General features: G+C 44.4%; 1 protein-coding gene across 2 annotated transcripts; it reads left to right on the forward strand.

Moving 5' to 3' along the window:
- Nucleotides 1–58: 58 nt before the first annotated feature.
- ACO2 (aconitase 2) lies at nucleotides 59–22,441 on the forward strand. Of its 2 annotated transcripts, none has more exons than XM_027668583.1 (18): nucleotides 59–171; nucleotides 5,896–6,038; nucleotides 7,120–7,378; nucleotides 9,489–9,581; nucleotides 11,542–11,700; nucleotides 11,907–12,057; nucleotides 13,348–13,452; nucleotides 13,714–13,805; nucleotides 14,089–14,194; nucleotides 15,253–15,410; nucleotides 16,467–16,540; nucleotides 17,210–17,321; nucleotides 17,513–17,635; nucleotides 17,840–17,995; nucleotides 19,946–20,137; nucleotides 20,958–21,090; nucleotides 21,399–21,520; nucleotides 21,938–22,441. In XM_027668583.1, exons 1-18 carry the CDS (start codon nucleotides 136–138, stop codon nucleotides 22,079–22,081), a joined length of 2,358 nt encoding a protein of 785 aa, XP_027524384.1. In that variant the 5' UTR covers nucleotides 59–135; the 3' UTR covers nucleotides 22,082–22,441. The 2 variants fall into 2 exon arrangements, with proteins under 2 accessions (XP_027524384.1, XP_027524390.1); XM_027668589.1 differs by lacking the exon at nucleotides 59–171 and adding an exon at nucleotides 5,715–5,732.
- Nucleotides 22,442–23,245: the final 804 nt, after the last annotated feature.

A 23,245-nucleotide genomic window follows, 5' to 3' on the forward strand; every position in this document is an offset into this window, starting at 1 on the left:
CCCGAGACCTCCTCCTTTGAGACGGGTGTGCCCCTGCCAGGACCCGTGCGATCCCGCCCCCGCGCGCGCGCCGGAGCCGTAAAAGGGGCCGCGTGACGCCATCGCGGCGCGACTTCATCTTTGTCAGTGAACAAAATGGCGCCGTACTGCGTGCTGGCGGCTCGGCTTAGGGTGAGCGGCGGCGCCGGGTGGGAAGGGCACCGGGCGGGGCGGGCGGCGGACGCCGTGGCAGAGACAAGGGTACTGCACGCCAGGCGGCCGGGAGTGGGGCCGCCTGCAGCCTCCGGGCTGGGCCGGGCCGTCCCCGTCTCCGCGTGTAGGTCAGCGTGTCCCCTGCGCGGCCCCGCGCCCCGTTTCCATGGCGATGGTGGGGAGGCTGCGGTGGCGGTGGCGCGGCCGCTGCCCGGGCTCTGGGGCAGGGTGTCTCCCGCCGCTGGGCCCGGCCGTCCGTCAAGGTGAGCGCAAGGTGACTGGAGCGGCGGGGACGCGGCCTTGGCGCCGCCACCGCCTCCTCGCTCGCACAGACCCCGCGGCGCTGGGCCGGGACCGCGGTCAGAGCCTCGGGCCAAGCGGGGCGGAGAACCCGTGGGCGCGGGGCCTAGCGGTGAAATAAAAAGCCTTTTCCCAGGGCATGCATTTTTCTTTCCTCATCTTCAGTTGCTTCCCCTTATCAGTGTGGGGCAGCACAAGGTGACTTCTTGTTCGAGCGAGCTATGTTTTGGCTACTTGGCTTCAAATATCCTATTTTTAATATGAACAGAGGCTTCTGGGTGACAAAGGTACCAGGGTCTCAATATCAACGGGACCTAGGAAGGCTGGAAAAGCAGATGGGACAGGCACACAAACTGCTCTTATTTTCCAGGGTGGTAATAATGTGTCTCATAGGTCTTCTCTGTCATGACCTCTAAAACTCACATTTGCCTGTAATATGAACTTGCCACAGAGATTCCCTTCCTTGAGAGATTGCTGTGTTTAATATGTAGTCAATAATAAAGTTTTCATAATCTTTTAAAACCTGGAAGGCAAATATCATGTGCAGTAGGTTTTTTTAGGGCTGCTAACAGGGATATGGTTGCCCCCCTTAGTGTAGAGCATGTGATAAGGGCAGGCAGTGTAACTTCTCAGTTTGCCACTTGTGACCTTGGCCAATGTGTTCCCTTTTCTTAGGGAGCCAAAGTAAGAGTTTGTTTGGCTCTTAGTATTCTGAAAGTACTTTGTGAATCTTAATTCTGTTTTTTTATTACTTCCTTACTTTAGAGGTAGTTGTTTTAGGAAAGTATAGCTTTTTTTTTTTTTAATTTAAGAAAAAGTCACAGAATAGCACTATTTCAAATATAACTTGGTATGTTTGTTCTTAATTGTTAAATAGCTTCTAGTTTGTACTTTGAACAGAAATGACTACTCATAAAATGAAGGCAAGTCTTTTATTAGGGTAATTAATTGGTTCTCATTTTGTGGTGTGACACTGCATGAGAACAAGCAGTCATTTGCTAAAAATAATGTGGTATAATGTAAAACAAAGGCTGTGCTGGCACAGTCAGGATGAGGAATTTAGTATTCTGGAAGGTTGTCTTCTATTACCAGGCTCAGGATGCATGTTTTCTTCCCCTCCCACCCCGGTGAAGGACTAAATCTGGGATGGTAATCAGACATGCTTCTAGGTGATCTCTTTAGGAGGCAAATTTTTTTTGCCCCTGTTGTAGCTGTCTAGAGGTTAATGAATATGAACATCATCTTGCCAATCACTGTGATAGTGCCAGCATTGACCATGGCACATGTTATTAACATTGGTTCTACCCAGCTCCTGTCCTGGAACTGTTTTGGAACTGGAGCTGCATAGAAAGCTTCCCTCTGAGGGGAAAAAAGTCAGAATTAGCCCGATTTGGTCTGAATGTCCTATTTAAAGCATAGTTCTAATAGCCTGAAAGGGTCAAGATCTTTCTCCTGCCTATCTGAGGTAATGCTTTTAGTAGCATTCCATTTTTCGAGCCACGTTGGCTGAGGATTGACTTAAAGAGAGGAGTGTAAAACTCTAAACTGCCTGAAATATCCGTGGTTTATTGAAGGCATCGTAGGTAAGTACTGATATTATGTATGAGTAGCTTTGTGTATGCTGGCAAAAATCAGTGTTGGCCTGGGCTAAACTGGTCTTCAGAACCATAGTTTTGGTTGCTCTTTGGAGATGGGTCTAGAAAATTAGACTGCATCTACAATTTGATTATACCACTCTGCTTTTCTTTTTAGGCTGAATCGTGGTGAATGTTGGAAACTTGGCCAGAGTTCGTAGATCAGGGAGGATGAGAAAAAATGGTATTTTGGGTTTCAACTGGGATTTCTAGGACCGATTTCCCAGATAGGAGCGTATGTAATGTGGTTGCTACTCTTTTGAACATAAGCTTTTGCTTACTGGACTCGTCTGCCTTATCGACTGCGAAAGTGCAAGTTACTTTCTGAATTCAGACTCCTTTTGCATCTGGACCATTCACTGTATTGAGCTAAATGTGAGATAGCTAGGTTAAAATCTGTAAAGAGAAATGTTGGCTTCCTGACAGAGACTTCAAAAATAATGACCCATTTCGTAGGCTGGCTTTCTTGTGTCTTTTAAGGAAGCTTTCCACCTGGTAAAATACCAGTAGACTTAGGAGCGCTGTAATGATTACTGCCATTTCTTTTACTGAAATCTGAACACGGACATTCGTGCTGGGATAATGGATTCAATGCCAGGTAAGAGGAGATCACTTGGCAACTGTTTGGTCAGCCTGGAAATTCCTGGATAAAAGGGAAAATGTATAGATTACTGGCTGCCTGCTTCCCTGGGCTGTTGGTTGCAAGGTGCTTCTCACTACTCGGTAAAAAAGCACCATGGAAGCCCCTCGATGCATTACTACATTGCCTCTCCCTCTGGGAAGAGGGAGGGGGAATGAAGCTGGGAACTGTTAGGCTTGTGACTTTTCCCTTATCTTGCAGTTCTGCCAAGATTAAGTTCTGCCAAGTTCTGTTTCTGAGGATGCAATGGATAAAAAAGCAGGCAGAGAGAATAGACAAGTGTGATGAGTGATACACTGTGGATTCTTTCTGAGGAGAGATCAGACTTTTGAACCAGCCAGTGTATGCTGTTACTTGGTCGGGGTGGTGGAGCCTCAGGCTTGCTGGATGTCAACATGAGAACAACCATATTGGATCAAATTAACTCCCAACAGAGTAGAGATATGGAATTAGATTTACGTCCCAGTAAAATGAAGATAACACTTTTTTGATAGGAGCCTTTTAAAAGTCTTATGTAGACAAAAGTGATTCTCTAGTCTCCTGAAACTGATTGACCTAGGTGATGATTTTCCCTCAGTCTTACTGGCCATTACAGAAACACACCTTTGGTTTTCCAGACTTCTCTTGCCAATTTCCATGTTCAGACAGAATCCTCCATCTTAAACACACTCCCTTCCTGCTTCTGGTAGCCTGCAGTTGTGGTCAAGCAGAAGTCCATTACTTTGTAGTGCTAATTCTGTGAGTACCAGCTGAGTATTTATTTAGTATTTGAATAAATACTACATTTCATCGTGCTATTTTGTGAAGTAAAAAGATACATAGACATGTATGTTCAACTGAAAGGATTTTATCTCAATTTTGTTTGAAAACTTACTTTGTACCTCTTTTTGGAGACCTTGCTTCAAATTTTTATTATGATCAGCTTTGGTCCCAGGCAAGACTAAGATGCTATAAAGGCGCTGCCATTACTTTAATTTGCATATCTGTTCTTCTCTATGATGAAGTAAGAAGAAATTACTGCATTAAACCAAAATACGTTTCCTGGTCTGGGCAAGAAATTATTTTTCCATGAACAGTGATTAAATCCCTCAGTGTTTTTTCCAGCCACTTCAGCAGTTGGAGACTTTCACGAGACAGTGGATATCTTGTGAGGTAAAGACATTGCTGGGTAAATGCTTAAGTTAGGGGGGAAAAAAGGCAGAACAAAGCAAACATAAAAGTTACATAGCTACTAGGTAAAGTTCAGCTTTACCTAGTAGGTATGTTAAACAATGAAAAGCTGGATGGTGTTTGATTTGGTTTGGGTGTTGTTTTTTTTTTCCTGGTGGAAGAACAAAATGTCTCAAGTCTGACACCTGTGACAAGTTCTGGAAGCTCTAAGCTTAAAGTGGAGTACAGTGAAATTTGATGACTGGGTTTCCCTTGCACTCCTGGAGGAGCAGTGCCCTCTTTGTACCACCAGGTTCACATTCTTCAGATATTCTTTCATGAAAGTGGTGTGCAGCTGCTGTAGGTGTGTACTGCTCCTACCAAAAGCTGTGTGTGTAATGGCTTAGGATCGTTTGGTAAAAATGCAAACGGCACTCTTGCTGCTGGTGTGCTGGCTAGTGTGACCTCACCTAGCTTTCCTGAACTTCTTATTGTGAAATATGCTAACAAATGTTATCGAAAGGACAATAAAACAAGAGACTTGGCTAAAAATTGATGATATCTCATTGATTGTGATTATTTTGGGCAATGTTCTCAGTGCTGGTAACGAGAAAATTGGAAAAAATATTGACAAGGAAACATTAAAATGCTTGAACCAGATCTAAAGAATTGTCTGGTATTTTTGACAACACAAAACCAGTGGTAGGTACAATGATTGTGTTCTGCCCAAAGAATATTTGCTGATTTACAATCATGCACACAAAAGGGGTGTTTAGTGCAATACCACTGTGTTTATTAACCTGTACTTATCAAAACCTTGTAATGCTGGAGTAGAGGATGAACAGAAAAAATGGGATTTAGATTAGCGTTTAATTCTGGAGGAGGAAGAACTCTGAACTCTTGTCTGCAGTCTGTTTCCAGACTTCTAATGCTGATGACTGAGACTTTCAAAGGATGTAAGAAATGCATGTGCCAAATCCTTGGAAGTTTTCGTGGAGGCTGCCCTCTGACTCAGTTTTCAAAACTGCGTGAGAGCTTTTAGCCCTGGGCACTGACCTGTCTGTTTCAGGTCAGGTACCTCACCATAGCCTGCCCTTCTCCTGTGTTCCAGGAAACTGTCTCACTGTGGAGGCTGCCAAGTGAAATTGGGGCTTTTTTTTCATGGCATTTTCTGTTTATGTGTTCAGGTCACAGTATAGTTCACCTGTTGTGCAGTTAACTCACCTGTAGGGTAAGTGCAAGGCTTTTCTCAGTGGAAAGGTGAGGGTGCCACTGTGAGAGTGAGGTAAACAGCACCTTGATCTGTGCAGCTGGGTTGGTGAAGCTGATGTGGGTTTTTTTTCTACATCTTGCCTCTCTCCTGCTCTGTGTTACATTGTAGGCCAGGTTTGTACATCCAAGTCTCTCTAGCTAGGGTTGAAACATAGTTCACCTTGTGTGGAAATACAGTAAACTTTATAACAGTATGCAGGGACCCTGCCTAGGAAACTTAGTATGTGATGGTGGAACAGAGGGGTGTCTACTCAGACCCATGCAGTGTCACCTGCCAGTCCTTGAATGTCAGGTCAATGCCAGTGAGCAAATACAAACCTAGGGTTAGCTTGCTTTGGAAATGACGTCGGTTCTTCTCCACCATGGCTCTAATATGTCAAGAGTGTAGCAAACTGGTGTTTAAGAATTGTTTCAGCATTGCCTGAAAGCAGATTTCTCTCTTGAAAGCATAAGGCATCTGGTGCCTTAAACAGAAATGTAAAATAATGTAGTAAATGCTACCTGTTCTGGGTAACCTGGTGTCTCACTGTTTAACATAATTCATGGTATTGTATGATCAAATGTTCATCAGGTGTCTTTAAAACCTTTGCAATTTTTCTGTTCCTCAGCCTGCAAAATCCCAGTAACGAAAACTGAAAAACACTTGGTTTATTGATATGTTAGAGGAATTCTGTAAGGTTCCAGTGCTAATACTCTCCTTTTTTTCAGCATGCCTTGAATAGTGGGATACGACGCTACCATGTTTCTCCTGCCCTGTGCCAGCGGGCCAAGGTGGCCATGAGCCACTTTGAACCTAATGAATACGTAAATTATGAAAAGCTGGAGAAGAACATCAACATTGTCCGTAAGAGGTAAGAGTGGAGAAGGGAAGAAGGGAGGGGTCAGTGTGTTGAATTTAACTCTGCAGTGACAGGAGAGGAGGAAAAAAAAAAAGTCATGGGGCCCTGGCATAGGTAATGTTTACTAGGGAGAGCAGCTTTGAGCAATGGCAGTTGTAAATGTACTGAAGCATGAGTTGTAACATCTCCACGTAGTAGTGGGGCACTGCACAAGGGTTGAAGGTTATGGTGAAGCATTGCAACATGCAGAGAACCAGGCCAATGCAGAGGAGGTTCTAGAAAGGACTTTGTCCTCTTTGTTTAATGCCCTCGTTGAGGAGTCTTCACATTGGCCCTTGCCCCTTTCTAGGGCAGCATCGTGTGGGCAGTGGTCATTATAGGATAATGCTTCTGTGCACTGTGAATATTCTCAACAGTTAATGTTCTCCTATGTTCTGCTGTTAAGCATGGGAAAGAGGGCTAGGAATTTGTAGCATATGTAAACGCAGTGACCTTAATCTGCTGATAGAGGCTTGTGTGCCTGTTAAGTTCATTCCTGCTCCACTTACCTTGGCAGTGGTTTGTATGACATGTCCTTTGGTTTTTGCATCCTTTGTTAAATGCAGTAGTTCTCATTTCAGATTGTTGTCTCGACTTAGCTACTTCCCAGAAGATCGTACTACTGACATAAATAGATTCCTCAACTGATACAGCTGCAGGATGAAAGGTCTGAGGTCACAAAATTCCACTTAATTGTACTTGCTTGCTGTGGGATCTGGTATTTGTGAATTGAGTCTGACCTCTGGATCACCTCCACATTTGCAGTCCTGAAGTATAACTCAAGAAATTAGCAGAGTCAATGCTTCTTTTACAGTATAGGAAGATTAGAAAAGAAAGCATAAAATGACACAAATTGATATACTTTTGAACTTTCTGAACTGAACCATTTAGCCATGTACCAGCTGATATTTTAGTGCTGTAAGAAAAGCATACAGGTTTCTGTATGTTAAAAGGTCTTAACAGTCTGAGCAATATAAGGAAGTGTTCTGTTACATGCTTAAAAGGGCAAATGTTGAAGTACACAAGATACAGATACTAAAATTATTCTCCCCAGGCTTGACCGCCCCCTGACCTTGTCAGAGAAGATTGTATATGGACACCTGGATGACCCAGCAAAACAGGAGATTGAGCGGGGCAAGACCTATCTGCGCTTACGGCCAGACCGTGTGGCCATGCAGGATGCCACAGCTCAGATGGCAATGCTACAGTTCATCAGCAGTGGGCTGCCAAAAGTGGCTGTGCCTTCCACAATCCACTGTGATCACCTCATCGAAGCCCAGTCAGGTGGAGAAAAGGATCTTCGAAGAGCTAAGGTCACTATTGCAGAAACTTAACTTCTGTCTGCTTGAAAACCTCCTTCCAGTTGAAGGAAGAGCTTATTTTAATTTTTTTTTCCCCGGAGGACAGCCATGAGTCAGATTGTCTGTGGTGGTCAGCTCTGTAGATAGGTGAGATGCACCAAATAAACAGAGTAAGTGGATCTTTTGGGAGTTTCTCAGCTGAGATTCATCCATTACATGGTTTAAAGGACCATGAATGTAGGAAAAGCTAGTCTTAAGCTGTTAATGATGGAAGCCCAGATCATGTATGTGTTCCGGAGAGAGAAGGTATTTCAGCTAAAGGAAGAGAAAAGATCTATTTCAAAGGGGAAAAAAAAGGAAGACAGACTACTCTGTGTTGCAGTATGGCAGTGTGAAAAACTTACTGAACATGTCTGCATTGCACTGGTGTATCCTGTGAGGGGGAGGCAAGTAGTTACTTTCCCAAAGCATTTACTAGTGATTCTCTGAAGAGCGATAACTGAAGCATGTGCGGCTTTCAGGAGTCGTGTGTGTAAAAGCGCTGAGGATGTTGGTTTTTGTTTGGGAATTTCAAAGTCTTGTTTGTCCAAGTGGTGATTCACTGCCTTTTTTAAATTTCTCGCTCACTGTTTTACTGCTTATTCGTCCCCAAAGGGGCTTCTGTAATATATAGACACATTCATCTCTGTCCTACACACTATGATGCATCTGCCCAGGAAATCTTGTCAGAGCCAGGAGGAATTTCACCTTGAATATTGATACCAGAATTTACAAACAGTGAACAGGGGTCAGCTACATTTTAAGATTTTAGTCCATATCTATTCTCAAAAACTCATGGTGTTGAAGTAACTGCTTCTGACTTTCTCCTTCAGGCCACAGTAAGGCAACTTATACCACTCTGGAGTGAATTTGGGGAGCTCTTGCTCTGCTTCTCTTAGTCCTAAGTTGTACCATTAAGAATTTGAGACTTACTAAATCAGACAGTTTCTTTTCTCCCATTCACCTCCTGTCTTCCCCTTTCCCTTATTCCTGCATTTGTTCTCCATAGTGCAATTATATTCGCTGCAGCCCTGAGCTGTGTCCCTCCTTTGCCATCCACTCTGAGCAGAGCAAGTAAAGGTCCTGCTGCCTTCTGACTGGGTTCTGCTGCTGCCAGTTGGCACACAATGAATGCTGGCAGGCCAGAGGGTGGTTTGGATTTGCTCCTGGCACATCAGCGTGCTTTACTGGGGGAAGGATGCACAAACAGAGTGAAGTGACCCGACTCCCAGTGGAAAATGAGGCTTAAAGAACTGTGCTGCCTCATGGGAAACTTCAGCAAATGTGTGCTGAGACAATTCTTCCATTATCTCGTTTCCCCTTTCCCTTTATTCTGAAGCTTAGCTGCATGAGAACAGTCCTTAAGAAACTCCTCCTAGTGCTTATCTTATCTCCTCTCCCACTCCTCTGCCAAGAAATATCAGGACATAATAGTGTCATGCTTCCTTGGCAACCATGGTTTTTCTCACAAGCAATTTTCACGGTGTGACCTCCACCAATAATGGTAATAGTGCAGCAAGAAAGGCAGCATTGTGTAAGTCTTAAACAGGGGACTTGGTAGAATGAGAAATGACACTCACCAACTCCCCTGGCAGCAAACAACTTCCAGTTGCATTTCTTAATCTGTAAAAATAAGGCCAGAATACTTATCTAAGAGGTTTGAAATGTCTCCAAAGCATCTGTAAAGGAAAAGGAACACCTGGTAGAGAAGGAAGTAGAGGCTAGAATAAGTGAGGGAGACAAGTTAAAAAAAACCCCTGAGATAGAAAAAATGAGCAGAGCATTTTTAAATCCCTTTTGGCAGGGGATTCCTTATTGACTGTTGCTGTTTGGAATTAGAAACTAAAAAAGATGCTTTTAGTAGAGCTACAGGTGGGATGGAATTAAATGGCCTGTTACAACTGTGTGTCAAACGGTCTTAGTTCCTTTTGCTTTTAAAAATGTTGTGCACCTCCCTCCAGCTGCAGCAAAACTGTGGAGCAAACTACAGACAGGCGTGTGAGGGAAGGGAGTGTGTTTGAGCTTTTGATGTATGGAAGTACAAAATGTGTTACTAATGCTCTGTGTTTCCCTGTGTGAATAGGACATAAACCAGGAGGTGTACAACTTTCTAGCAACGGCTGGTGCCAAGTATGGAGTAGGATTCTGGAAACCTGGGTCAGGAATCATTCACCAGGTAAAGTGTGTGTGTGTTTGCAATCTTTGAACATGCAGTGGCTCTTTTACTTTATGGTGAAGAGAGAACTTAAGTGCAAACCCTTAAAGAATTTCACCAGCTGAGGGAAACAACTTGCTTTCCTCAAGGCAGGCGAGGTTTCTTACTTGCTCTCTCTGTTAGCTTGACAACAGTGGGGGTTTTTTTAAAGGTTATTTTGGTCAAACTGTAACCTGATGTGTGATTAGGCAGTGCCAACAGCATGCCATGTGAATCACAGAAGCTTGAAATACCTTAACTGCTTGTGGGCTGGCTCCTCTTAGTACAATTGGAACAGTAAGGTGATGCCATCAAGCTGGTTCCATGGGGTTAATGTGAATTGCTTTCGGTGCTAAGGAGAGCAGCCCCGGTAACATACTTTTTTTTTAGGGTTATTATGTATGCATTTGCTTCCATAAAACCCAGGAGAGTATATGAGGACACCTAACTTTTAAGTACTCAAGAATGGCAACACATAACCAGTTGCTATGTGAATTTAAATAAAATGCAAAACAGTTTCCAAGTCTGAGATTCTCTTGTTATTGCACTTGGATCTAAAATGTGTATGACTGTCCTAAGATAACTTACCACTGAACGAGGCTTTTTGGTTTTTTTTTAAACAAACACCTCTGTCAGGATTTCCCTAACTTGCTTGTGGTTGATTTACTTTGTGGGTCCAGTAGTCATTTTTCATTGTTCCTCTGAGTCTCAGGCAGTAAAAGTTGAAGAGCAGAATGAAGCAAAAGTGGAGAGGAGAATGGATGACTGGTAAGCATCCTGTCAGCAGGCAACTTGTGACAAGAGTCAAGAACTCTCTCCTATGTTTTCTTAGCTACAAAATGAGTTACTAAGGTTACCTTAGCTTAATGCGATGCAACAGGTGAACTCTTCAAAAGGTTATGGAACATCTCAGGTCATTTGTGCTGTGGAACCACTTGTGACATCTGTCACACGGCAGCATAGCTCTGTGCAGTGGCTACCAGCTTTCTTGTGGCTGACTTTCTCTGGATGGAGAAAATTGGTCATGTTGTATAGCTTCAGAGTCCAGCTCTGGCAAAGCGAGGCCTTGACAGTGACCTTTTTCCCACAAATGTATTAATGTGAGCTACAAACAAGTGAAGCTGAAAGTTGTAAAAGCAAAGCCATGGTCTTTTTAATTAAGGACCACCTTAATTCTGTTCAGGCTCTTCTGTGATGCATGTGCTATGAGTTCTGTGGTACTCAAAGAGGCTGTCCTTAGTGTTGGTGTGGCGCATATGCAATGAGAAGTTCATCAGCTTGAGTTCTCCACTGTGTTGCTACCACAGAAAACTTTTTTTTTTTTTTCATTAAATAACCATTTTGTGGGTTTGTTGGTAGTTGAAAAGTCTTGCACAGAATCGCTAACAGCAATAAGGGAAAGGCAGCCTTTTGGTGAGGGATTCTTCTGTGTGATTGGGTTTTGCCTGGCATCATGAACTGGAGGAGCCTATTGGTACTCTACTGCTATGGGAGCATAAAGATGATGGAAGGTCTTTATATATTCAACCTAGCATCGGATAAGTGAGCTGACTGCTCAGCAGTTTATTAAAGGTGTGGAGACTATGGAATAGACTCTTGAGCCTTAACAAAGGCTAACTAAGGTGGCACCTTAGCAAAAGCCTAAACTGGAGGAAAGTATTCTTCTAGTGAAAAAAATAAGAGATTGTTTTCTAATTTTTTTTATTATCCTGGGACAAGCAAGAATCCTGAGACTGAGACTTGGTACCTTGTGCTGTCCTTACATTCTCCACAAGGAGTTTGAAACAAGAGAATTTCCAATCCAAACCAAATTCAATTACTTTCTTCTACTGAAATCTACGAATACAAACTGATCTAAACTCTTGTTCTTGTCTTCTTTCCGGTTGTCTTCCCCCTCCTTTCCCAACAAACAAGCAAGCAAACAATCCATTTTTATTTTCAGATCATTCTGGAGAACTACTCCTACCCTGGGGTTATGCTGATTGGTACAGATTCACACACCCCAAACGGAGGTGGCTTGGGAGGAATCTGCATTGGTGTGGGTGGAGCTGATGCCGTGGATGTCATGGCAGGAATCCCTTGGGAGCTCAAATGCCCAAAGGTAGGAGCACAAAGAATACCAATCTTCGATGTGAAGGGTGAGATGTGTAAGGAACATTGATTTTCAACCACTGTATATATAAGGCACAATATACCATTGCAATCTGAAAGGAATATACCCCACAGGAGAACTATATACCATTACCTTTCTGAAAGGAAGTGACATCAGTGTTTTTTTTCTTTTTTCCCCCCACTAATGTTGCTCAGGTTATTGGTGTAAAACTGACTGGCAAGCTCTCAGGTTGGACTTCTCCTAAAGATGTGATCCTGAAAGTGGCTGGCATCCTCACTGTCAAGGGTGGAACAGGCGCCATCATTGAATACCACGGGCCGGGTGTGGATTCAATCTCTTGCACAGGTAAGACAACACAAATCTCTTACCTGAGAGGAGCGGTGCTGGAGCTGAGTGTTGAGTGTTGGAGGCTGAGAAGGGAATCAGGCAAGAAGGACTAAATGTTTTCCCTTAGCCTGGCCTGGTGATTCATACACTGCTAACTGGGAGAGTTGGGTGAGCATGGTGTAACACAACAGCACTCCCTCTCAGTGAAAAAGTGGCTTCTCTCCGTTAAATCTTCTTGTGACTTTAAGAACATGGGATAGTTAATTGTGAAGAATCCTGTAAGATGGTACATCAGGATAAGAGTAAGGGTGGAGGTTTTCCAGTATATACTTAAGAAGATGGAGATGCCAGAGATAAAGGATGACATTTTCATTTCAGCCTAAAATATGCTGTGAATAGAAAAAAGAAACAGGTTAAAGGGAGTATATGTGTGACAGCTGCTAAACAAAAAGCTTTTTAGAAAAGGGAGGTGGGCAGAGGATAGACCAGAAAGAAGCAGTTTATAACATGCAGTCATATACTAGCTAATTTTGGGTCTTGGGTGCTGAATCTGAACCAGCAAAAATTGCAGTTCTCTGTAATGTGCTAGCTAAGATCAAATTACAAGAAATGTCCCTTGGCTTGAAGCACAGCCTTCAAGCTGGACTTCTCTTAATTTACCTGACTTGGCTACAACTTGGAATATTTGGTTTTACAAACTGAGAGCAATTAGGGATTTTTCTTCTGTGAAATCAGAGGACCTTGACCTGTGGTATCTGTTCCTAGCTTGTTAGTTATAAAGCAGCAGTTTCTGCGATTACATTGCTGTGTCCTTGAAAGGCATGGGTGATCCCAGTGCAGTGAGCAAACATTTGGGGTTATTTTACTGTGTTCTGTCACTGGAAGCATTTTATTCAACCCATTACATTTCTCACAAATGTCTGGCTCCTCCAGTAAAGATAAATTAGATGGTAGGGAGGGACAGGACACCCATTGCAGGTAGCAGAGATGCTGCTCACTGCTATAAATGTATTTAGTGCTCAGTGCAGATGGGGGTTCCCTGTCATCCCTTCCAGTATCTGCAAGAATCAGTATGACTTTCGGCTCCTTCCTTGCAGAAAAGTCTGGTTGCAGGCACTGTATCAATCAGAATCATTAGGGGCTGAGCCAGCCATTACATTGCCAGCGTGTCCTCTCAGCTGTGGATTTATGTGGGAAATGCCATGATCCCTCTTGGCTTTGCTGTCTTTTCCATGTACTGACTTCTGGACAATTGGATGGCCTTGGACTTTCTTACTGACCCCATGGTTGCTTCTCCCACTTCTCTAGGAATGGCAACAATCTGTAACATGGGGGCTGAAATTGGAGCTACCACATCGATCTTCCCGTACAATGCACGCATGAAGAAATACTTGGGCAAGACTGGGCGAGCTGGTAAGAGGGGTTGGGGGTTGAAGTGGGTAAAAGTATGGGTTCAAGTGAAGGTGTGTTCTGGGAGCAGTATCTTCCTATAGTGGTGTCTGATGTGACTTCTGACCTCATGTGGTCCTGTAGGTCATCTGCTACAAGTAGAGAGCCTGTAGATAAAGTGGCTGGGGAAGTAAATGGTGAACCCCCCGTGTTTAGCTTTTCCAAACTTTTTCTTTTCTCTCATATTTGCTGGACTTTTCAGATCCCCCTTCTTTGTTATTCCAGATATAGCTGCACTTGCAGATGAATTCAAGCAACACTTGGTACCAGATTCTGGTTGTCAGTATGACCAGGTGATAGAAATCAACCTCAGTGAGGTAAGGCCTTCTTTCTTCTTGCCATCTTGGATGTTGTGACATGACTCTGCTTTGTGTGAATGAGGACCAAGCTGGGAGTTGGATGCAATACCCCTGGCACTGTACTAGAACATGTAAAATACACTCAGGTCTGCTTCACTGACAGCTTGCGCTCCAGCGTTCATGTAGGAGAATCCTATTTAAACAGCTTCCAGATAGAGCTATGAAAGGAATTGATTTGCTGCTGTGTTTTGGGGTTATTCTTTGCTACTCTAATTTCTGGCTTTGTCACTGTTTCTTAAAGCTGAAACCACATATCAATGGACCTTTCACACCAGACCTGGCGCACCCTGTGTCAGATATTGGTGCTGTGGCAGAAAAGGAGGGCTGGCCTGTTGATATCAGAGTTGGTGGGTAGCATTTGCTCTTTCCTCTGCCTTCATACTTGTGGCATAAATGTTGCTGTCTTGGGATCCAGTCTTTTCATTGCTGCTGTATGTCCTTTGGCTTCGGTGCAGTGTCATGTCTTCATGGCCATATTTGCTGGAAAGACTAGTGACTGCCTAGACCAGGTGTTTAGGATGAGATCAGGGATAGTAGGAGAGATTTTAATCTCAAGAAGCAGACCAGTTTTTTTTCCATTTTCAAAACTTTTGAATGTTTGGGTTGACAGGAATGATACCTGTTGAAGACACTTCAGTTAAAAGTCTGTGCCATGGATTTGTCTGTTGCAGAGATCTGTCAGGAGCATGATTGTCAGCCCTCCCAGCTGTTGGCTGTTGAGCTCTCAGGACATACTAAAGTTAGTACTTTCTGTCCTAAAGAGCAGGCTTGGAAATTCACTTGGAATACTCACTTTCGGGATGGTAACCTGTGGGTTGGCTTCTCAACTTTTGCTCACTGGGGGAATGAAAAGAATGGAAATACATTGTAAAGCCACATCCTGGGTGGGAAATGTATCGTTCAACAGTGTTACAAATGGGATACAGTTACAGCAGCTGTAACTGAAAGAGAATTTATATTTTGCTGGTTAGCACCTGTCAGGATTGTACAGTATGTCCTCATGTGGTATTCATACTGTAACAAAGCATGCTTGCTTTCCATAATTTCTTCCATTTCTTGCCATCTTGGTTTGAAATCTTTTCTGTTTGTGGAACAATACCTCTCTCTGGTAATTTGCATAACCAAAGTGCAAGTAAGTGACACTCAGATCTTGTAAAACAATAACCAGAATAGTGACAAGGTAGTGTGTTTGACTGTGCAACCTCCAAAGCTGGACAAGGGATCGCTTGTGACCACAGTATATTGCTGGATGGCTTGGCAGTGTTAGTACCTGAAACCCTTTCAGATACCTTGTCAGCAGAAAAGGTGGTTGTCCCTTGTTTTTTCTGCAGAGAGACAGGTCAGGGAGAAGCTTCCTAATACCAGGGCTACAGTAACCACCTCCCTGTTCTGTCAAACACCACAGGCTTGATCGGCAGCTGCACCAACTCCAGCTATGAGGACATGGGACGCTCTGCAGCTGTGGCAAAACAGGCACTAGCACATGGATTGAAGTGCAAATCAAAGTTCACAATCACACCAGGTTCAGAGCAGATCCGTGCCACCATTGAAAGAGATGGTTATGTGAGTATGGCTGCTCTTTACGCTTCCAAACAGTAAGGGTTGAATTCTTCAAGACAGTACTCAAAGGTCCTGAGGTGATAATGGAGACCTCTCAAACTTTGTCTTCACTTATTGCTGGAGGTACAATTACTGATGTAGTGACTAGCCTTGTGCTACTGTGCCTGTGGGTCCTGCCATCACCTTGACAGTGTTTTGATCTGATATTTTTACCACCTGAGTGTAACAGGATTAGAACTGAACAGAGCTAAGACAGTTACCAGGAACTGAGGCCCTGAGGAGATAACAGTATGCACAGCAAGGGATGCCTCATGCTCCTGGGATTCTGTAGGTGGCCATGGCTGACAAAGGCCTGCAATCCAGTTTTCTCATTTAAGAACAGTTTAGGAAGTGAGCAAGCTCTTTTGTTGGAGGGTGATTCCCAATTTGGGCAAAACTTATGGCAAAACTCATATTTGATTTGAAAGAAATGTTTTTGTAGAGGAACCATTACCTACTTTCTTCCCTTTTCTGGCAGAAAATGATATTTTAATTATTTTACTATTTAGCAAATGTTAGATGCTGTCACAGCATGGGGACCAAGTCTTCACATGTGGATATGCCCAGCCAATACTTAATGCCTTCTCCAACCAAGTCCACAGTCATGCCTTTCTTTAACAGCTCCCCCCTTAACTGTGTCATTTGCTGAGTGGACTGAGCAGGCACACACACTTGCCTGCACTGTGGCCAGTTCTGTCCTTACATGGGCAGGAAGTCTGTAAGATATTAATCAGACCAGACACTGCCCTTCAGTCAAATATCTGCAAGTAGCTGGATTGCTCAAGTTGAAGCAGGTAGAGAATGGGAACATCATGGCAAGTCATCCTATGCTCTTCCCTGCTGTTAACTTACAGCCTTACTGAGGTCAAACCCCATATATTTATAAAAGTGACTCAAAACAAACGAGGAGAATTTTTTCACGCTTGGTGCTTTTTGTTAGTGTCTGCTTCCCCTGAAAGAGCAACCCCAGAAACTTATTCCAGATTTTCTACCAGTAACAAAGTTGTTCTCTGCCCCCAGGCGAAAATCCTGCGAGAAGTTGGAGGACTGGTTCTTGCCAACGCTTGTGGGCCGTGCATTGGCCAGTGGGACAGGTAAAGTGAAAGACAGACCTTACTCTAGCTTTGTGTCTTTTAGCTCTCAAAGTGCTCTGTGAAGCCAAATGTGACTGTAAATACAACACACTGGGAATGAAATGTTTAAAAACCCACTGTCCATAGCTGTCTGATATGCACTGGAGGAGGAGAAAAGAAAGACTGCAGATTTATATTGAGCCTTTAAGTGAATGAAGCTGCAGAATGGACACACATTCTGGAGGCATTTTATAGTAGGCAAAAAATGGGAAGAGAGATTCGTTGTTTGTGAGAGGGTGGACTAGAGGTTGTATGGTCCTTTTAAAATAGGAAAAATAAATTGGTCCAACTTCAATCATTGCAGTAGCCAGAAGAAAAATTCCCAATAGAAGGGATGGGAAACACATTCTCATGTGGCTTTGTCACTGCTGATGGTGGGCTATCCAAAGGCAATGTACTTAGTTGTTTAGACAGTTCAACAGTGCTATGAAAACTACTCAAAGAATCAGTGACTTGGGTTTGCACTGTCCTTTGTTTTGAATCTTTGCTTAAGGAAGAAAACATGTCCAGGCACCAGTTCATGTTCCTAAAAGGTAGTGCTGCCAAAAGCAGGCTGGGGGATTTTAGCGGTGAGACATCTAGAAGCAGTATCCCATTTAGATCTGATGAGCATATTTGCTTCTTTCACAGGAAGGACATCAAGAAAGGAGAGAAAAACACAATAGTTACGTCCTACAACCGGAATTTCACAGGTCGCAATGATGCCAATCCAGAGACTCATGCATTTGTGACCTCTCCAGAGGTAAGAAACAGCCAGAGGAGGGCCATGGAATAGGTAGGGTGCCTTGGGAATCAATTCTTGTGCCTACAAGAGAGGCCCAGTGTGGCTTGATTAGTAGCTTGGCTGCTGCCTTTGAGACTATTAGACTTAGGACTTTCAAATGAAGAGATGGGGGTAGAATACACCTTTAAATTTGTCACTTTTTCTTTCAGATCGTCACAGCCCTGTCCATTGCTGGCACTCTAAAATTTAACCCTGAGACAGATTACCTGACAGGAGCAGATGGGAAGAAGTTTAAACTAGAGGCACCTGATGCAGATGAGCTGCCCAAGCTGGTAACTGCTCGGTCTGGAGGTGGAGGGAGGAAAGGCCTGACAGTAGCAGTGTTTTATATGTACTGAGAGAACTCTCATGCACTGACCTCTTCCTTGATGTGCAAGCGTTACAGCTAGAATGGGGGCAGTTGCCTGTATTGACTTGTTCTCTTATGTGCTGTTGGGGATGACTGAGGCTGATGATTTTCCTTTTTTCTTTGGAAGGAGTTTGACCCAGGCCAGGACACCTATCAGTACCCTCCCAAGGATGGCAGTGGGCAGCACGTGGATGTGAGCCCCACCAGCCAGCGCCTCCAGCTTCTTGAGCCCTTTGATAAGTGGGATGGCAAGGATCTAGAAGACATGCTGATCCTCATCAAGGTCAGGAACCAAGTGAGGGGATGCCAACTGTGACAGGTCTGCTCAAACAGAGGTTTGCACAGAAGCTGCTAAAAGCTTTGGATGTGCCTTTGAGCTGTCTCTGATTCCCTCCCCTACAATCACATTGTTATGGAAAGTGAACCAAGGGTCTTCCTTCCTTCCAGGTGTTTCCTTTTGATACTTCTTTCTGTTATAACTAAGACTCCTCTCCTTTGGGCTGGTGGTTAGCTAATACCATGAAAAATGAAGCTTGTTATAGCATGTAATACGATCCTGTCCATACCATGCAGTCTGCAGAATTTGTCCCAGTTATAACCTGCAGCAGAAAGGTGGATGGGTTCTTTAATTAGCATCTTTAATAACGGACTGTTCTAAGATGTATTTTGTCTGAAATGGGGTCATTGGGAACTTCTCGTCCATCAGTATGCATGTTGTCTTCCTACTTTATAGAAATTACTTCATAATAAAACATTGCAGTTTGGTCTTTTAATGGAGATGGGTTTCTCCTCTCTGCCTGAGGTGAGTTAAGAGGATGAAAACTTCAGTTAATACAGTGATGGGTTCTGAAATGCAGTCCCTTAGGAACTGACCTTTGGGAACACTGATTTGGCAGAGTTGCAGGTTCTCCCAAGGGCCATACTGAGCTGTGCTTAAGTTTTGGACAAGGCAACTCCTTTGCAAGCACTTTGAGACTTACCAGTTGGAAGGCCATTATCTCTGGTTGGAAATTCTGTTCTTACAAGCTGAGAAGGTTTATGTGCAGTTTGGAAACTTAGAGGATAACACTTGGCATCTTGCTGAAGTCCCCCAATAGGGAGGCTGAGCTGTAGGAGGAAGAGCTTGGTTGCTTTTTGTACCTGAACAACCTGCTGCTGAGTGAAGTGAGGACATGGCAGGAGGTGTCATGGCTAAACTAATTTTTGTAATTTATCCTTTGGAACAAGGCTGTTCTTCCTACCCAACACAGGCAGAGTGACCACTGTTTTCTGCCTCAGAGTGCCTTGATTCTTTAACAGATGTGCTTGTCTTGAGTTTGTGCCTTTAAAAAGAAAGGTGATAATCACAGAGTGGGTAAGATTGGACGGGACCACAGTGGGTCATCTGTCCAACCTCCCTGCTCATGCAGGGCCATCCTAGAACATATTGCACAGGACTGTGTCCAGACAGTTCTTGAATATCTCCAGTTAGAAAGACTCCAGAACCTCTCTGGGCAATCTGTTCCAGTGCATGGTCACCTGCACAGTAAAGAAGTTCTTCCTCATGTTCAGGTGGAACTTCCTGTGCACTAGTTTCTGCCCATTACCTCTTGTCCTATTGCTTAGCACCAGTGAGAAGAGCCTGGCCCCATCCTCTGGACACCCTCCCTTCAGATACTTATGGACATTGATGAGGTCCCCCTCAGTTGTCTCTTCTTGAGGCTGAACAGGAGATGCTCTAGTCCCTTAATCATCTCTGTTGCCCTCCACTGGACCTGCTCCAGGAGTTCCATGTCACTTGTACTGAGGAGCCCAGAACTGGACACAGCACTCCAGATGTGGCCTCACTAGGCTGAGTGGAGGGGCAGGATCACCTCCCTTGACCTGCTGGCAGTGCTCTTCCTAGTGCACCCCAGGATACTGCTGCCACAGGGGCACACTGCAGGCTCAGGGATAACTTTTTGTCCACAGGATCCTCAGGCCCTTCTTTGCAGAGCTGCTTTCCAGCAGGTTGGCCCCCAGCCTATGCTGGTGCATGAGATTATTCTTGCCCCAGGTGCAGGACCCTGCATTTGCCTTTATTGAACTTCAGACAGCTCACTTCTCTGACCTGTTGAGGTCCTTCTGAAGGGCTGCACAGCCCTCTGGAGTATCGACTACTCCCCCCAATTAATGCTTCACAATTAAAAGTGTTGAGGAAGGGTCAAGTACACTGCTCCATCCTAAGATGTTCTTCTCTTGTATTACCCTTTAGGTAAAAGGGAAATGCACCACTGATCATATTTCTGCAGCCGGACCGTGGCTTAAATTCCGTGGCCACCTGGACAACATCTCCAACAACCTGCTCATTGGTGCCATCAACATTGAAAATGGCAAAGCCAACTCTGTGAGGAATGCATTAACCCAGGAGTTTGGCCCAGTCCCAGACACAGCCCGTTACTACAAGGTGAGACGTTCTCCTGACACGTCTATTTTAAGAGGACATTTACACTTTGAGCAGTGTGTGCCAAGAATGAGGATCTCTCCCTCCTGCTCTCAAGTAACAGCAGCTGTGAATTCCCTTAGCACTGAGGCTTTTTCTTGGTATTTACTCTGATGATTGTAGTTCCTGTAGGAGATTCAGTCCCTACCTGATAGGGCGAAGAGGGAGGAGGATCCCATGACTCTGAGGTGACCAGAAATCATAAACAAAAGAGGAAGAGCTCCTTTAGGCTCTGCACACCTCACGAGGCATGGGTGTTATTAGGCTGTAACTAAATCTTGCCTCCTGGAATGTTTCATCTGTGACTAGTCTAATGTTTAAACAAGTTATAATCTTATCCCCTTTATTCTTTAACACTTGGCTTTGAATCTCAAGAAACGTCCTTTTGCCCTCTGGACAACTTGGCAGTTGTCTCAGATTGGCTCTTCCCGTAGAGAGAAGTTAAAATTTTCCATATCCCTTCCAGAAGTAGAGCAGAGATCTTGGCTGGTGCGAATGTTGGTCTGGCACAGCACCATGGAAGGAGAAGTGGCAGGAAAAGGAAAGAAAGGATTTGCTCTGGATCCCAAGGGCAATCCTCCTCGGATGGCAGTGCCTAACTACTGTGAAGCACTTAATTCCTTTATTTCTCTCCTTTCTTAGAATTGAAGGGAGCCTTCTGGGAGAAGGTGTCATAGCACAGCAATGTCAGTGTAATGCTCCAATTAGATGTGTGGGTGGATATTTATTGTTAATTCCTCATTTGTGTGGCAGCAAAAATGTAAATCTGTGCCTTTTGTCACAGAAAATGGGTGTCAAATGGGCAGTTATTGGGGATGAAAACTATGGTGAAGGATCAAGCCGGGAGCACGCAGCATTGGAGCCACGTCACTTGGGAGGCAGGGTCATCATCACCAAGAGCTTTGCCAGGATCCACGGTGAGTCACACTTCCCCTGTGGTGTGTGTAAACAGGATGTGTTTGGTTTGAGTGGAAGCAGTTTACCTTGTCCTAGGGCTCAACACCTCCAGGCATGAACCTTACCTGCTGACAGATGGCAGGGTCCCTCCTGTCAGGAGTCCTGTTACATATCTAGTTAGATATGCCACAAACAGAGGATATGCTGATCTTGCTACAAAGATAATTTTGCTGGAATGCTACTCTGAGAAGCACTGGGCAGCCAGAAGGTAATCCTGCTTCCCTGCAGTGGGGTGTGACAAGAGTGGTTGGCGGTTTGTTCTCTGCAGAAACCAACCTGAAGAAGCAAGGTCTGCTGCCTCTCACTTTCGCTGATCCAGCAGACTACAACAAGATCCATCCTGTGGACAAGCTAAGCATTGTGGGGCTCAAAGACTTTGCACCTGGAAAGGTAACTGTCCAGTGTCTTGTCATGCACTTGTGGGCAGGGATGTGCCACTGATGGGAACAGTGGTGAGCTGTGTGCTTGTGAGGCAGCACGGGCACTGGTGGGCAGTGCAACCTCCCAACCAGGCAAGACACAGTGGCCTGGGGGGCTACAGGGCAGGTCAGAATCAGACTGTGTTGTTCTGAGTAGTGATGAGATACCCTTGTATGATACTATGAATTTCTGGACTTGTTGGCTTAAGCATGAGTGTTCCCTACAAGGAACTGCACCCTCACTTTTTATGTTAAGACCTACTGTGAGCTACCATTTTCCCTTTTCAGCCCTTTAAAAACATGTAGGAATTTTCCTGTGAGAAACTTCAGATAACTTGCTCCCTTGAAAGAGAGGGGGGGTTAAATAAAAACTGTCTTCTTCCTTTAGCCTCTGAAATGCATCATCAAACATCCCAATGGGAGCCAAGAAACAATCATGCTGAACCACACCTTCAATGAGTCGCAGATCGAGTGGTTTCAGGCTGGCAGTGCCCTGAACAGAATGAAGGAGCTGCAGCAGAAATCAAGCTAAGTGCGCACAATGCCCCAGTGCACTGGACTCGATTCAGCTTTGGCATTTTCATGAAAGTGCAATTCCATGCCTACTGTTGGAATAAATGTCTGATCAAATGTAACCATAGCTTCCTTTTTGTTATGGTACTTCCTCTTCACTGACACTATGAAAAGGGAGTGCAGCTAGGCTTACTTTCATCTTTTAAATTCCCCAGCTCCCTTTTTCTATTTTGGCTCAGTTTCAGTTGTCCCACAGTTATTTATATTTGGAAATAACCAGCTAGGGTGGGTTTGTCTGCTCAGTTGGTTGTTTTCTGCCCATTCACTTTACTGATGGCTAAAGACTTAAAATGAAAATAAAGAATGTGACCATCTCTTCTGCCATGTGTTATTGTATTCATCATCCTCATCCCTGTCACTGTCGCTGTGAGGGGGGGAAAGAATTTCTTGTAAATTATGGCTATATGGAGGGAAAAAAAACCCACAACAAAACAACAAACCACAACAAACAGTAACTCCACATGGTAAAAAAAAAAGAGCCCTCACAGCTGTCTTGCACTGTTTAGCCTACTGCAGGCTCCACTCCATCACCACCTTCCCCACTACATTCCTGTGCCTTGCAAATCAGTACCACTACTGCAGCAATGACAAACTTGCAAGAGCACCTGCTGTATCTGCCCTCCCAGCACTGGGCACTAAATCAGTTTCCTCAAGCACAGCTTGTAACAGGAGACAGATGCTGAGGAGTCTCTTCAGGAGAACTGCACACAAAGCCATGTAGCTCCCATCTCACTGCACTCCTGGGAGCTCTAACCCTGTGAAATGGGAGTTGAGCTAAACAACTTCTTGGAGGTATTGGGGCTGTTTTCTTCCCCTGCTTTGGCACTACCCCAGAACAGCCTGTGTGGAAGCTCCTCACTTGTTTCACCCAAATTTCCACCTACACAAACAGCTGGGGGTTTTCTGCAGTTTGTTTCCACCACAGCTAGATGGTTGCATGTCAGCACTGCTGCTCTGTAGGTGGTATTCAATAAGCTTACTGTCTGTGCAGATGGACCTCAGTTACTATGTGAACCTAAAGAATTCTATGCTCCCTTTTAATTAGGGCAATGCACCAGGAATAACAGTTTAGAATTAAGGGGTTCTAACGATGCTGCAGGGAGGGCGCTGGTGACTCAGGCTT

Source organism: Corapipo altera, unplaced genomic scaffold (genome assembly GCF_003945725.1).
Source record: "Corapipo altera isolate COAL_440 unplaced genomic scaffold, ASM394572v1 1, whole genome shotgun sequence".
NCBI lineage: Eukaryota > Metazoa > Chordata > Aves > Passeriformes > Pipridae > Corapipo > Corapipo altera.